This window comes from Myotis myotis, unplaced genomic scaffold, assembly GCF_014108235.1.
Source record: "Myotis myotis isolate mMyoMyo1 unplaced genomic scaffold, mMyoMyo1.p scaffold_m19_p_1, whole genome shotgun sequence".
NCBI lineage: Eukaryota > Metazoa > Chordata > Mammalia > Chiroptera > Vespertilionidae > Myotis > Myotis myotis.
This window is the reverse complement of record NW_023416313.1, coordinates 69,309,523-69,322,587: the sequence shown is the minus strand read 5'-3', so window position 1 is coordinate 69,322,587 and position 13,065 is coordinate 69,309,523. Positions and strand designations below refer to the sequence as shown.

At 36.4% G+C, this 13,065-nt stretch overlaps 1 protein-coding gene across 6 annotated transcripts in view; it reads left to right on the top strand.

Moving 5' to 3' along the window:
* The window catches only part of LAMTOR3 (late endosomal/lysosomal adaptor, MAPK and MTOR activator 3), a 64,457-nt gene that overhangs the window by 653 nt on the left and 50,739 nt on the right, over positions 1 to 13,065 (top strand). For 3 of the 6 annotated variants that reach the window (XM_036340530.1, XM_036340557.1, XM_036340548.1), the window contains exons 2-5: positions 3,253 to 3,287; positions 8,889 to 8,947; positions 11,319 to 11,452; positions 12,635 to 12,698. In XM_036340530.1, the coding sequence (XP_036196423.1) occupies positions 3,253 to 3,287; positions 8,889 to 8,947; positions 11,319 to 11,452; positions 12,635 to 12,698 (292 nt within the window). Of the gene's footprint in view, positions 1 to 235; positions 282 to 3,252; positions 3,288 to 8,888; positions 8,948 to 11,318; positions 11,453 to 12,634; positions 12,699 to 13,065 lie in introns of all 6 variants that reach the window. The other 3 variants (XM_036340573.1, XM_036340539.1, XM_036340565.1) reach the window with 3 other exon arrangements.

The following is a 13,065-nucleotide window of genomic DNA, read 5'->3' as shown; positions in this document are numbered from 1 at the left end:
CGCGGGTAGCGCGGGCGCTGAGCTGGAAGAGGAGTGGACGGCCCTTCCCCTTCGCTGGGGACTTCGATTCAGGGGGCTGGGGAGGTGGGGTGGGCTGAGGCATGTCGGTGTCCGGGAACTCTGGCTCCCTTCGGTGTCCGCCACTCCTGGAGGCGCGGGTTCTTGCCGCTTACTAGGGTCGCGGTGGGGCGCGAGGGAATCTTGACGGGAGAGTCACCAGGAGTTTCTTTTTCAGGCGTGGATCTTGAACCCGCGGGAGAAAGGGGTGCATCATGGCGGATGTGAGTTACCCCCCAGCACAGGAGGAAGGAGAGGGTGGAGAGTTTGGAGGAGACTCCTGGGCGGGGAGAGGGAGCGCTTCCCGTAGAAATTTGTTTCGTTTGGCCCCGCCCCCCCCGTAATTATTTTCTGTAGTCTCTGCAGTGAGCGGCTAATATGAATGGATTTGCCGGGGTCCTGAGTGGGTCTTGGAATGGGGGTGGAGGACACCAGGTCGCCTGTTCGTACTCCCCAAATCCCGCGGGCATAAGAGGCTTTGAACATTGCCATTTGAGTTTCTAAATTGTGGTTTCCTGCTCGGAATCCTTTTTTTTTTAGCAGTGGTCATGGTGTCTTTTTAGGTTCATTGCAGCAATTTTAGTTGATTTCCAACTGGCATCTCTTTAGCGCAGTAACACAAGTCAAATGCTAAGCTTAGGTAGCTTGTGCTAGTTACTAGAAACAGCAGGGCATGAATACTCACACTCATGGTGATGCTTTACCTCCTGTTACTTTGCTTACGTACATGCTGAGTGTTCTAAATATTGAACATATATTCATTTCTTATAACTTTTGCGCGGTAGGCACTGTCACCCCTGTGATGATAAGGCACAGAAAGGTCAAGTAACTGGCCTCAGGTTACACAGCTAGTACTTGTGGAGTCCAGATACCAGCTCGGGCAGTTTCACTCCAGAGTCCATGCTCTTAACCATTACACTAAATAGTCATTCAGCATTAGTGTGAATCTGATTCCTTTTCAGATTGCAAGATTATGTGTTTCAATATTAAGCAACATTTACAGCCCTTATCTCTCCATTTTTGGGTGTCTTCCATTATATTTTTGAGACCTTATTAGTCAGGCATAATCAAATCACTTTCTATTGAGCATCTGTCTTGCAAAGGTTTCTGTCATAAGGGCTGAGGGTGAAATAATGAAGATTGAGGTATAATTCCTCTCCTTCAGAGTTTTACAACTTAAAAAAAATACTATGCAAGGGATCATAGATATGCATACATTACTGTGTGAAAATTTCGAGTGATTACCTCTGGTTTGTGTCTATCAGGATAGCCTGATTGGAGTATTTGGTGGTTGATATTAGCTCTAAATGATGAGTGGCAACTTTTTAAAAAGAGAGGGAGAATATTACTACTAGAATGAATAATCTAAGCAGACTTAGGGAGAGGTATGTATGGAAGAGCTGTGAATAGTCTAGTTTAGCTGGGGCTAAGGATATGTATGAGGGAGTGGTAGGAAGCAGGGCTGTAAACTTAGTCATAGGCCATGTTGTAGAGCAGCGGTTCTCAACCTGCGGGTCGCGACCCTTTTGGGGGTCAAACGACCCTTACACAGGGGTCACCTAAGACCATCGGAAAACACATGTATAATTACATATTGTTTTTGTGATTAATCACTATGCTTTAATTATGTTCAATTTGTAACAGTGAAAATACATCCTGCATATCAGATATTTACGATTCCTAACAGTAGCAAAATTATAGTTATGAAGTAGCAACGAAAATAATTTTATGGTTGGGGGTCACCACAACATGAGGAAATGTATTAAAGGGTCGCGGCATTAGGAAGGTTGAGAACCACTGTTGTAGAGTCTCAAATGTCTAAAGAATCGTCTATAATAATAAAAGCGTAATATGCTAATTAGGCCGGACTTCCTTCCTTCCGGACAAAGCCGCAGTGGCTGGCGGGGTGGGAGGCAGAGGTGGCCACTGCAGGAGTTTTGTGCATTTGGCCTCTAGTTTGTACATAATTCAATGTACAGTTGAGAGCCTTTCAAAGATTGGTTCTGAAACTGGCTGCACAGGGAATCATCTGGGGAGCACCTCCAACCCCGGCATCAGAGTGTGTGTGTGTGTGTATGTATGTATTAATGCTCCTCATATGTTATCCATAACAAAGGTTGAAAATCACTGCAATTATGGCTTTAGAGAAGGAGGAAATATGACTCTTGGCACTGTGTAGAACTGCATGGGATAGAAACATGAGATCGGTATACCAATTGGGAGGTTAGTGCACGTCACAAATAGTAAAATGAAAGTAAACCGTATGTCCATTGAAAAGGAGAAGAAATCGGTTTAAAAACATTGGACTTCACAGGTGATTTAAAAGTGACAAATGTGAGGTTAGGGTTAACTATTACTCATAGTTTCAAACCTGAATAATGGGGTTGGTAGTGCCATTAGTAGGAACAAAATGATTGAGAAATTTGGATTTTAGATGACACCGTGATAAGTTGAGATTTTCTTGTGTATGTTTAAAATGAGAGGAAAGGTAAACTGGTGGTGATAATATGAAATAAATGAACATTAAGGTTTGGAGAATTGTAGGGTTTAGAGGTTCAAAACAGCAGGTATCGTATTTATCTTTGTAGAGCTCTTAATTGATACCTGCTTGTCATTGAAATTCTCCAGATGAGAGAGTGTAATGAGACAAAGTAAAGTAGTTTTTTATTTCGTTTGTCGTAATTATGTCACATGCTAAACACTTGACATCATATATTTAGTCATGTGAGGAAATTAAATTTCAGAGAAATAAATGAATTTACCCAGGATTGTTAAAGTGATGTGTATACGTGGAAAGATATTCATAATATATTCTCAAGTGAACACAACAATAGCACCAGGATTTGAAATAATACGAAAGTATGACCTAATTTTACAGCTAATATGTATTTGTGTTTCCCATTTCCAGATATGCTCATCACTTTACATTCATCTTCTCAATAAACTTTAAAACAGTCTTAAGACTTAGGTTCTGCTATTGTCCCTACTCAACAAATAATGAAACTGAGGCTTAGAGAAAAAGGTTAACTTGCTTCAAGTCACACAACCAGTAAGTATCAAAATCAGAAAGGGAAAGAAAACACAAACAAGAAAGGTTAGGAATGTGACTCAAGGTCCCTGAAATGTGACTAGGACAGGATCTAGAGAATTAGTACAAGGCATGTTTTTACATGATTTGTTAATGTTCTCTTTCAGGACCTAAAGCGATTCCTGTATAAAAAGTTACCAAGGTAAAAAATTATTTATTTGTCATTAAATAAATTCTGCATAACCGTTAATTTTATGTAGCATTTTGTTTCTTGCTATTTTAGACTAAATATTGTGTGTATATAATGCTATTGTTGAGCACTTTACCTAACATAGCCCTAGGTAGCATGAATAATATCCTTCGAATTTGCAGATAAATAACATGGGGCCTAGAGAGGTTACAAGAGTACATTTATTTTGCTGTAAAAAAACTTATCCGGAGTAGTTTGAACAGTGTTTGCCTACTTCTTTCCATATACCTTAAGATACATGAAAGCTATATGCTTAGGATAAGGAGCAGGCAGCTTTTCTGTGCCATGGCGAATTGGCATGCTCCTAAGTCTGAGTCAGCTTTCAGGATGTTGTCCAGTGTTGTGAAATATCTCCGAGAGTTCTTTAATAGGAAGCTTGTTTGCCAGTGTCATTTCCTCTGTCAGTTCCATTAACCTTTTCATCACAACCACTTTCTCATTTATGTCACTAAGTCCACCTTCACTAAGTTCTCTGGCTGTACATTTTGTGCAGAACAATGATAATGTCAACCTCTCAGCCAGCTATTTCTTTTCTAACTCCATTTAATTTCTATTCAAATTTCACCTCCAGTATTACCACTTTTCATTTCTTTGCTATATTTTACTTTAATTGGCCTCATTTCAGTTATTTTTTTAATATCACTGGACAATGAGATAATACTGCATGTTTTTGTTCTCTGCATAAATCAAACAGATGCTCCGTAATCAATCACCAACACTCTGAAAAAAGTGATGTGACTACTTATTGATCACAATGTGTGTCTGTTATGTCAGTTATTTACATAGTAATGTGTGAACTAAAGAAATAGTGGTTTGTACTCTATATAATTATTCAGTTAATATATCATACTTACTGATATTTGATCCATGCTGTTGAGGGGGAATGGTGTTATTTAATCTGGCAATTAAAATGTTTCTAAATTGGAACTTTACAAAAATGAGGGCTTTCTGTATTTGTATTTGCCTTCTTAGAACTTTAGCATATTGAAAGGGTGCTAAAATTGGTGATGGGTGGGGGAATATCACACTGACGACAAAATACAGAAATGGAGGCATAGTGATATTTGTAAAAACATAATGAAAATCTTTTCATAATGGAAAGAAAATGATTAGTACAAAGTGGTGTTTTTTTTTCCATCATGACTGAGGCTAGTTTAATTCATATCTGTGACCATTTCTTGATGGTAGGCATATTGCAACCCAAGAGCCAAAAGAATGGGGAAGTAATATTATTGAACATTTATAAAGAAAAATATTAGAATACACACTGATTTGTTGCTAGATGTATGTAAGTTAAGGGTTTGGACACAGGCAGCCTAGCTTCAGAGCTGTGGGTCCATGCTCTTAATTGTACTGCTATGCCTCTCAACCAAGTCAATTTTGTTTTGTTTTTTTAATTCTCTGTTAAATATAGTTCTTGTATTTGTATTTTTAAGTCTAGTTGTGACTCAAGCAGTCTCAGGCTTAAATAATCACAACTTTGTGTTTTAAAATAACCAAATGTTTCATTACTATATTAATAAAACTAAGTATGATATCTTTGATTACCAATGTAACATTTGCTTTTGCGGGGAGTGGGATTAAAATGTTTTAGTGCTGGTGTTGCTCGGTCACGGGTCGATTCCCTGTCAGAATACATGCCCAGGTTTCGGGCTGGATCCCCTGTAGGGGTATGCAGGAGGCAGTGATTCTCTCTCATCAGTGATGTTTCTATCGCTCCCTTTCCCTTCTTTTCTGAAATCAATAAAAACATGTTAAAAAATGTTTCAGTAAGTGTAAGGTTTAGATTTCTACAGAATATTTCATACAATTTATTTCTTCTGAAAGTATAGTGTACTTATCAATGCATTATATTTATTTTCAATTATTAGTAAAAATCTATTCCGGTTATTCTTTGTTGACTGTGTGTAGAATGGGAAACACCTTTTATATTTGTGACCTGATTTCTTTTAAGTGATTACTTTAAGTATGTGAGTAATTTTTCTACCTTTTTGGACAGTTATCTCTGTGAATTTGGAATTAAGAAGGAGATCTTTTTAACTTCTACCTCCTCTTTGGGTGCTTTAGGTGGCATTTAAGTTAACTACTATGAAAAGAAAAAAGGTACATATGGTGACAGATTTTTAAAACATTTTGTAGTACTCTTTACCTGTTTTTTTAATTTGCTTTTTTTTTGAGTAGGCAATACATTCATAAAATTCAATATTCAAAAGTTAATTGAAGGGCATAGAATGAGAAGTTTCCCATCACTGCCCTCAGCCACATAGTTCCCCTCTCATAGGCACCCATTGTTACCTACAGGCAAACGTGTATATAAACATACATATTTGCATGTATACACAGAGGTCTCAGGCTGCTATAATACAAAGTACCAGAGATTGGATATTTATTTTTATTTTTATTGATTTCAGAGAGGGAGGGATAAAAACATCAATGATGAGAGAGAATCATAGATCGGCTGCCTCCTGCACACTCCCTTCTGGGGATTGAGCCAGCAATCAGGCATGTGCCCTGACTGGAAATGGAACCATGACCTCCTGGTTCATAGATCAACATTCCGCCATCTGAGCCACTCTGACCAGGCTGGATACAGTGGGGCCTTGACCTACGAGTTTAATTCGTTCTGTGATGGAGTCGTAACTCAAATTACTCGTATGTCAAATCAACAGTGAACGAGTGAGACGTGATGCTGGGCTGATGTTGTGGCGTTCACTGTGACGTTCGCTGCGCCAACTAGCAGTGGGGTATCTGAAGCTGGCTCGTAACCTGAATTTTAGCTTGCAACTCAAAGCAAAAAATCAGCCGAAAGACGGCTTGTATCTCGAAAAACTCGTTAGTCGGGACACTCGTAAGTCAAGGCCCTACTGTATTTCTTATATGTAAATGATCAAAATTTATTTCTCCTAGTTCTAGAGCAGGAGTGGGCAAACTTTTTGACTCGAGGGCCACAATGGGTTCTTAAACTGGACCGGAGGGCCGGAACAAAAGCATGGATGGAATGTTTGTGTGAACTAATATAAATTCAAAGTAAACATCATTACATAAAAGGGTACGGTCTTTTTTTTTTTTTTAGATTTATTCATTTCAAACGGGCCAGATCTGGCCCGCGGGCCGTAGTTTGCCCACGGCTGTTCTAGAGGCTGGAAGTCCCAAGATCAGGGCACCAGCACGCCTGGGTTCTGGTGAAGGCCCTCTTCTGGGTTGCAGATTGCAGACTTCTCATATTCTCAGACAGGGAAGGAGAGCTAGCTAGCTTTCTAGCCTCTTAGAAGGGCACTAGGTACATTCATGAGGGCTCCACCCTCATGGCGCAATCACCTCCCAAAGGCCCCACCTCCAGATACCATCACATTGGGATTAGGGTTTCAACATATGATTTTGGAGGGTGACAAACATTTAATCTCTTGTAATATACACATATAAATGCTTACATTGTGTTGTTATATAAGTTGCTTCTTGTACACACTATTCAAAACCATGTGCCTTTTCACTTAACATCTGTAAGTTTGAGATCAGTCCTTCCCAGTACATGAAGAGCTGCTTCTTTGTTTGCAGAGTATTCCATTGCATTTATGTGTCATAACTTATTTAACTTGTTCTTTTTGATGGTTAGTTAGGTTACCAATCTTTTTCTATTTCAAGAGATGGTGCCATTGGTAACTGCACAAAGTGGTGTGTGGATGTCTCAAGTATCTGTAGGATATATTTTTATGCAATCTAGTTTTTAACTTAGAAGAAAATATTATTTTATGTTTTAATCACATAAGTTATGTTTCAATCCATAGATAATTTTAGGATTTAATGATAATAGAAAATAATACTAGTAAATATACACAATTCTTTCATCTTTCTTATTTTTAATGTGAGGCAGATAAATGGCTTTGTTTGTAACATTTTCTCAAATTGTAATAACACTTCTCTGACAAACATTTTTTGACAGTGGGATTTAAAAACATAATTTCAGTAATATGAGTATAAGTTAATGTGAATATTATTCACTGCTTAGTTAAAATATTAAGATTAACACAATAAGGAATGATAATTGTAGGTTATATAGTAGAAACATTGAGCATATTTCTGAGTTGCAACCTACATACGATATAGTTATAAGGCTCTAGGTTTTGCATAAATATTGAAAGTTTGAGAATGTTTCCTCATAATTTTTGACACTATACTTTTATGCTCTAGCAATTCTTACTAATAATTTAATACTTAAACTGTAGTGATAAATTGTATCATTATCAGGGTGCACAGATGATACCCTGATATTAATAATAATTAGTATTTTAATGTAAACTTATGTACCAACCTCTACATGTATTATTTTATTGAATTTTGCAATAGCCAAAAAGTACACTTATCCCCATTTTCAGATTGTTAACTGAGGCTTGGAGAGTTTTATAACTAGCCCATGGTAGCATAAACAGTAAGCAGGAGAGCCTGGGTGCAACTCACCTTTTTAATTTCAGAGGTATAGTCTTGACAATTCTGCTTACTGCTCCTTAGATAGACACTAGAGGCCCGGTGCATGAAGTTTGTGCACTCAGGGGTGTGTGGTCCCTTAGCCCGGCCTGCTCCCTCTCGCAGTCCGGGAGCCCTCAGGGGATGTCCGACTGATGGCTTCTGGCAGTGGGACATCCTTAGCGCTGACACAGAGGTGGGAGAGGCTTTTGCCACTGCTACTGTGCTCGCCAGCCCTGAGCCTAGCTTCTGGCCGAGTGGCACTTCCCCTATGGGAGGGCACTGACCACCAGTGGGCAGCTCCTGCGTTGAGCATCTGCCCCCTGGTGGTCAGTGCACATCATAGCTACCGGTCGTTCCTCAGTTCGGTCGATTTGCATATTAGCCTTTTATTATATAGGATGGCTGAAAGGATTGCTGCATAACCTACATTCTTCCCATCCAATTTCTTCAGCTTCAAATGATCTTTGTGCCCTTGTCTTAATCAGTGCCATAACACCTAAGCTGAGCTTTCACTTCCTCAGGGAAGCCTTCCTTGACCCACTTAACCCACCTTGGCCCTCCCTCCCCTCTCCTCTGCGTTATAGGCTGTTGTATCCTATAAGATCACTTACTTGCCACAATTGTAGCTTTATATTTGTTAGTGCGAGATTATTTGATGGATAGTTACTCTCCTTTTAGATTGTAAGTTTTGTGAAGACAGTGACTTTATTTTTGCTTAGCATGGTATTATAAATATTCAGTGCCACAAATATTGGGCACTGTTATTAGAATGAATGAAAGAAAAAGTCTGTCTTTGCCATTGTATCCACTGCTAATAACCTGTCATACTTCAGTAAACCACAGAATAATTAGCAATTTTAATGGAGAATCAGCTATGTTTTAGCTCTTCATCAATAAACTATAAATTGTAAAAATATATTGTCAGTGATACACATTCATTCAATTTCTGGAAGAGTTTTAGTAAACAGGAGTTTAGGCTGTCAAGAATTGAGTTTCCATGGTTTTTCAGAAATACACATGAAAATTATCATTATGACTTTGAGGTACACATTTTCAGAAAGTGAAATGTTATATATTTTTCCTTTCTAGTGTTGAAGGGCTTCATGCTATTGTTGTGTCAGACAGAGACGGGGTGCCTGTTATTAAAGGTAAAACAGAACTTAACATGCCAGTGTTGTGTTTGCTTTAGAATAAAGATGTACTTACATCTGAGTAGTACAGAAGCAAGTATATGAAACCCATTTCAGAAAATTTAGGAGAAGGTTTTTGGGGGGAAATGTTTGCTTTTGTATGTTGAAGGCTGTGTTGAAACTTAAAACTTATTACATATTAAGTGTATCATGTTGCCATTCAGAGCTTAAGCATGGATTTAATCACAGGCCCAGTTTCCCGTTAAAGACATACTATGGTATAGTATAAAACAAGCATGTCAAACTTGCAGTCCACAACGAGTATTTTTGTGGCCCAGCAAATATAACGTATGTAAGAAAGGCTTTAATAAAAATTTTGTAACTTAATTTTTACAATATCCTGTTATACATAATTATTAATAACGAACTACAACGTTCACTAATGACTGATTACTATAATCATGTTGCATTCATTTCCCTTATGCGCCTTATGTGAAGGTGCACCATTTTTCTCCACTAATACTAGCAGCGAAGATTTTAGCAGCTGATTGCCACGTCTTTAGTCTTGTACTGACTTGTTTGGTGTGGGCAACAGGAAATATTTTGCTTTCGGAGAACAAGGAAAGTAGGCTTATTTGCATTACGCTTATTAATTTGTGCAGTTATTCAGTGTCTGGTAAGTTAATGTTCAAGAAAAAAATATTAATTTTTATTAAAATGTTCTATTATTTTATGTTAACGATTACTCATTTACTTCAGCCCTTTGTATTCAGTATGTCTCTATCGAAATAAACCTATGTTTCTATGAAAATTGAAGTTTTTGTTTTTTTGTGGCCCACATAAACTTAAACCTTGTTTATTTGGCCCGTGTTAGCCTTTGAGTTTGACGTGCTTGATATAAACCATTAGTAAATCTATATGATAAGGCTGGGCATGTATGCAGCTAGATATATTATACATAAAGACTCCTCCTCCCTCCCCAATATATATTTTTATCAGTAGTTTTAGGATAAATATCCATATATTTGAATCAACATACTATTGGTTGTTTTTGTTTAATCTTTCTTGATTCTGTACTTCTTTACTGGAAGTAAGATTTTAAAAAAAAACACAACTTTTTATGTTTTACAAAACTTTCAGTTAACCAGAATCTAACAAGAATTTTTTACCTAAAGAAGAGCTTGCTAACCTAAAAAAAGAACTTTTTACCTAATTTAAGCTTTTTGTTTGTTTTTGTTTTTAGTGTATATGATGTCATAGTCAGTATATATTAAGAACATCTTTCTACTCTCTCTGGTATCATCAATGGATGTGTACAGTTATACTAGGACACTATAATAGTGTTACCAAAGAAAGAGTAAATAATGCTCTACACATTTTATTGCCAATTTATTTTCTAACTGGGTTTATCGTACATGTCAGGTAATTTTAGACTTGAGTTAAAGGAAGTTTAGAAATAATGTACTTATTTTGTTTTATAAATGAAGATTGTCAAGTGCAAAGAGTACATTGTTATTCCTAAGTTGTGATGTGAGTCAGTGACAAAATAATATTAGAACCCATCATTTCCTGATGTGTGATCCAGTGTGCTTTCTAACTTACCATAAAACATTGGTGGCTATGGGCAAGTCACTTGTCTTTTCTTAGTTCTGTAATGAAGGCTTTAAACAAAATAATGTCAGATTTGCCAGCTCTAATATTCTTTCTGAGGTTCTCTGTGTTAAAGCCTTATGCTTGCCCAGCTAACTCCTTGACTTAATGAGTGAAGGAAAAAGTTGGCCAGTTGCACAATTATTAATACCAATAAGCAATATTACTATAGGTTTTATGAGAGCAAAGTTTTCTGAAGCTTTTTCAAAATTCTAGCTTGGCCGTCAGTTAACAAGAATATTCAGTTTATTAAATGTACTGATTGCTCTGGGTACTTCAGTTGGTTAGAACGGCTTTCTGATACACCAACATTGTGGATTTGATCTACAGTCAGGTCACATATAAGAAGCAACCAATGAATGCATAAATAAGTGGAATAACAGATTAATGTACCTCTCTCCCCCTCCTTCCAAAATCAGTCATTCAATAAAATATATAAATGTACTGATTAATCTGTGTCTTAAGGTAGGTAGATACTAAAGAAATATAATCATTTAATCTTTTTAAAAGTAAAAATATTGTGAGAATCATCATTTTTTCCCTTAGTTTTGATCGCTCACTCAACATCTCAGCAGTTTTTCACACCTGAATTGATGAGACCCAGTTAGTGATGTGATTTTAAATATTGGAAAGAACTCTTGTGCTTGGTGTTTTTCCAGATCCATGTCTTAAAAAGGTGCTGCAAATCTTTCTACCATGTCCACTGCGTAATTTTTACTTAAATCATTTGTATTTCCAGTGGCCAATGATAATGCTCCAGAGCATGCTTTGAGACCTGGTTTCTTATCTACTTTTGCCCTTGCAACAGACCAAGGGAGCAAACTTGGACTTTCAAAAAATAAAAGTATCATCTGTTACTATAATACCTACCAGGTAAGTTCATAACTATTCAATGGCTTGCTGATTTCAACTATTATTATGTTTCTATATAAAATAGCTTGTGCTATCATTCTAAATTTGAGTTTTGAAAGGGGTGGAATTTTAAGATCTTAGCCTTCAAATTTGACACCAGGAATTAATTACTGTGGAAAGTAATTAAAAAGATGTAATAATAAAGTAATGTTATCCTGGAGAGGGTAAGTCAGGTCACCCTTACCTCCAGTAGATGGTGCCCTTAGCTTAACAGTGTAATTTCTCAAATGACATTTGTGTTGTTGGTGACAGGTAAAAATTTCTCTTGAAATTCAAATGATAAATTATTTAAATTGGTTATTTTAGCTAATTCCTTCATTTGGTTTGGGATATATGTATATATATGTAAAATATACCATTATATATAGGGTGTCCTAAGAAACATACACACACTTTGAAAAATTATAAAGGCAGTGTTTATTAAAATACATTTTATTTTCAAAATTGAACCATCAGCTGTTAAAATATGTATACATATTTTGGGGGGGACACCCTGTATATAAATAAGTGAGGTTATTAATTATGGAGAAGAAATTAGTTGCTACATACTTCTTGATCTCCAGCTACATTTTCGTTAGAATAAATTAATCACTTGTTTATATGAGTGATGCTTATTTTAAAAGTTGTATATTCTAATGTATATTGGTAAAAAAAATAACCCATCTGGCCTTTAACTTGACTGATACAGATTAGATTGAAGCTAAGTTAAAGATAGTTGATTTAAAATTAATTTAAATTTGTTTAAATTATAGTAGTACATAGGAGGCAGAAAAATCTTGAAGATACAGCTACTTGAATGAGAAATACTTCCTTTAGCCATTTAATTATTAAATTTTTATTGAGCTCTTACTATGTAATTGACACTCTGTTGGTCTTTAGAGATAAAAAAAAAATGAAGACACAGTCCCACCTTAAAAACTTTCCAGGCTAAATGGTGTTGTCTCTAAGAGATACTCAGTAACTCTGTTATATGGAAATATTTATTTTCATCTCTTTCATATTTCATGAGATAATACCATGATACTGGGCTGTTAACCTTACATATTGACCATTTAAAGGTTTTTTGAAAGATTAAGATAGTTCATTGAATTATACTGCCTTTTCACAATGCAACATAATATTTAGATCTTCTTTTCTTTTTAGGTGGTTCAGTTTAATCGTTTACCTTTGGTGGTGAGTTTCATAGCCAGCAGCAATGCCAATACAGGTGTGTTTTAATTACCTTAAATGCAGCATATATATATTTAAAAATATATATATGTATATATATATTGATTTCAGAGAAGAAGGGAGAGGGAGAGAAATACAGAAATATCAATGATGAGAGAATTGTTGATCGGCTGCCTCCTGTTAAATGCAGCTTTTAATTGTTTATGATACCGTATCTGAATTGTCTAATATGATAGGATTAGTAGATTTAGGATAAAAGAAAATCTGAATTTGGGGGCAAGGTCTTTGCTCTCCGAAAAAATAAATTCTCTGTTTTCCATATCTGTATATTGGAGCTAATATCTGCTTGTGTGAGTAAGTTATCCTTTAAGATAAAAAAGAAAATTACATGTTATCTTTCCCAC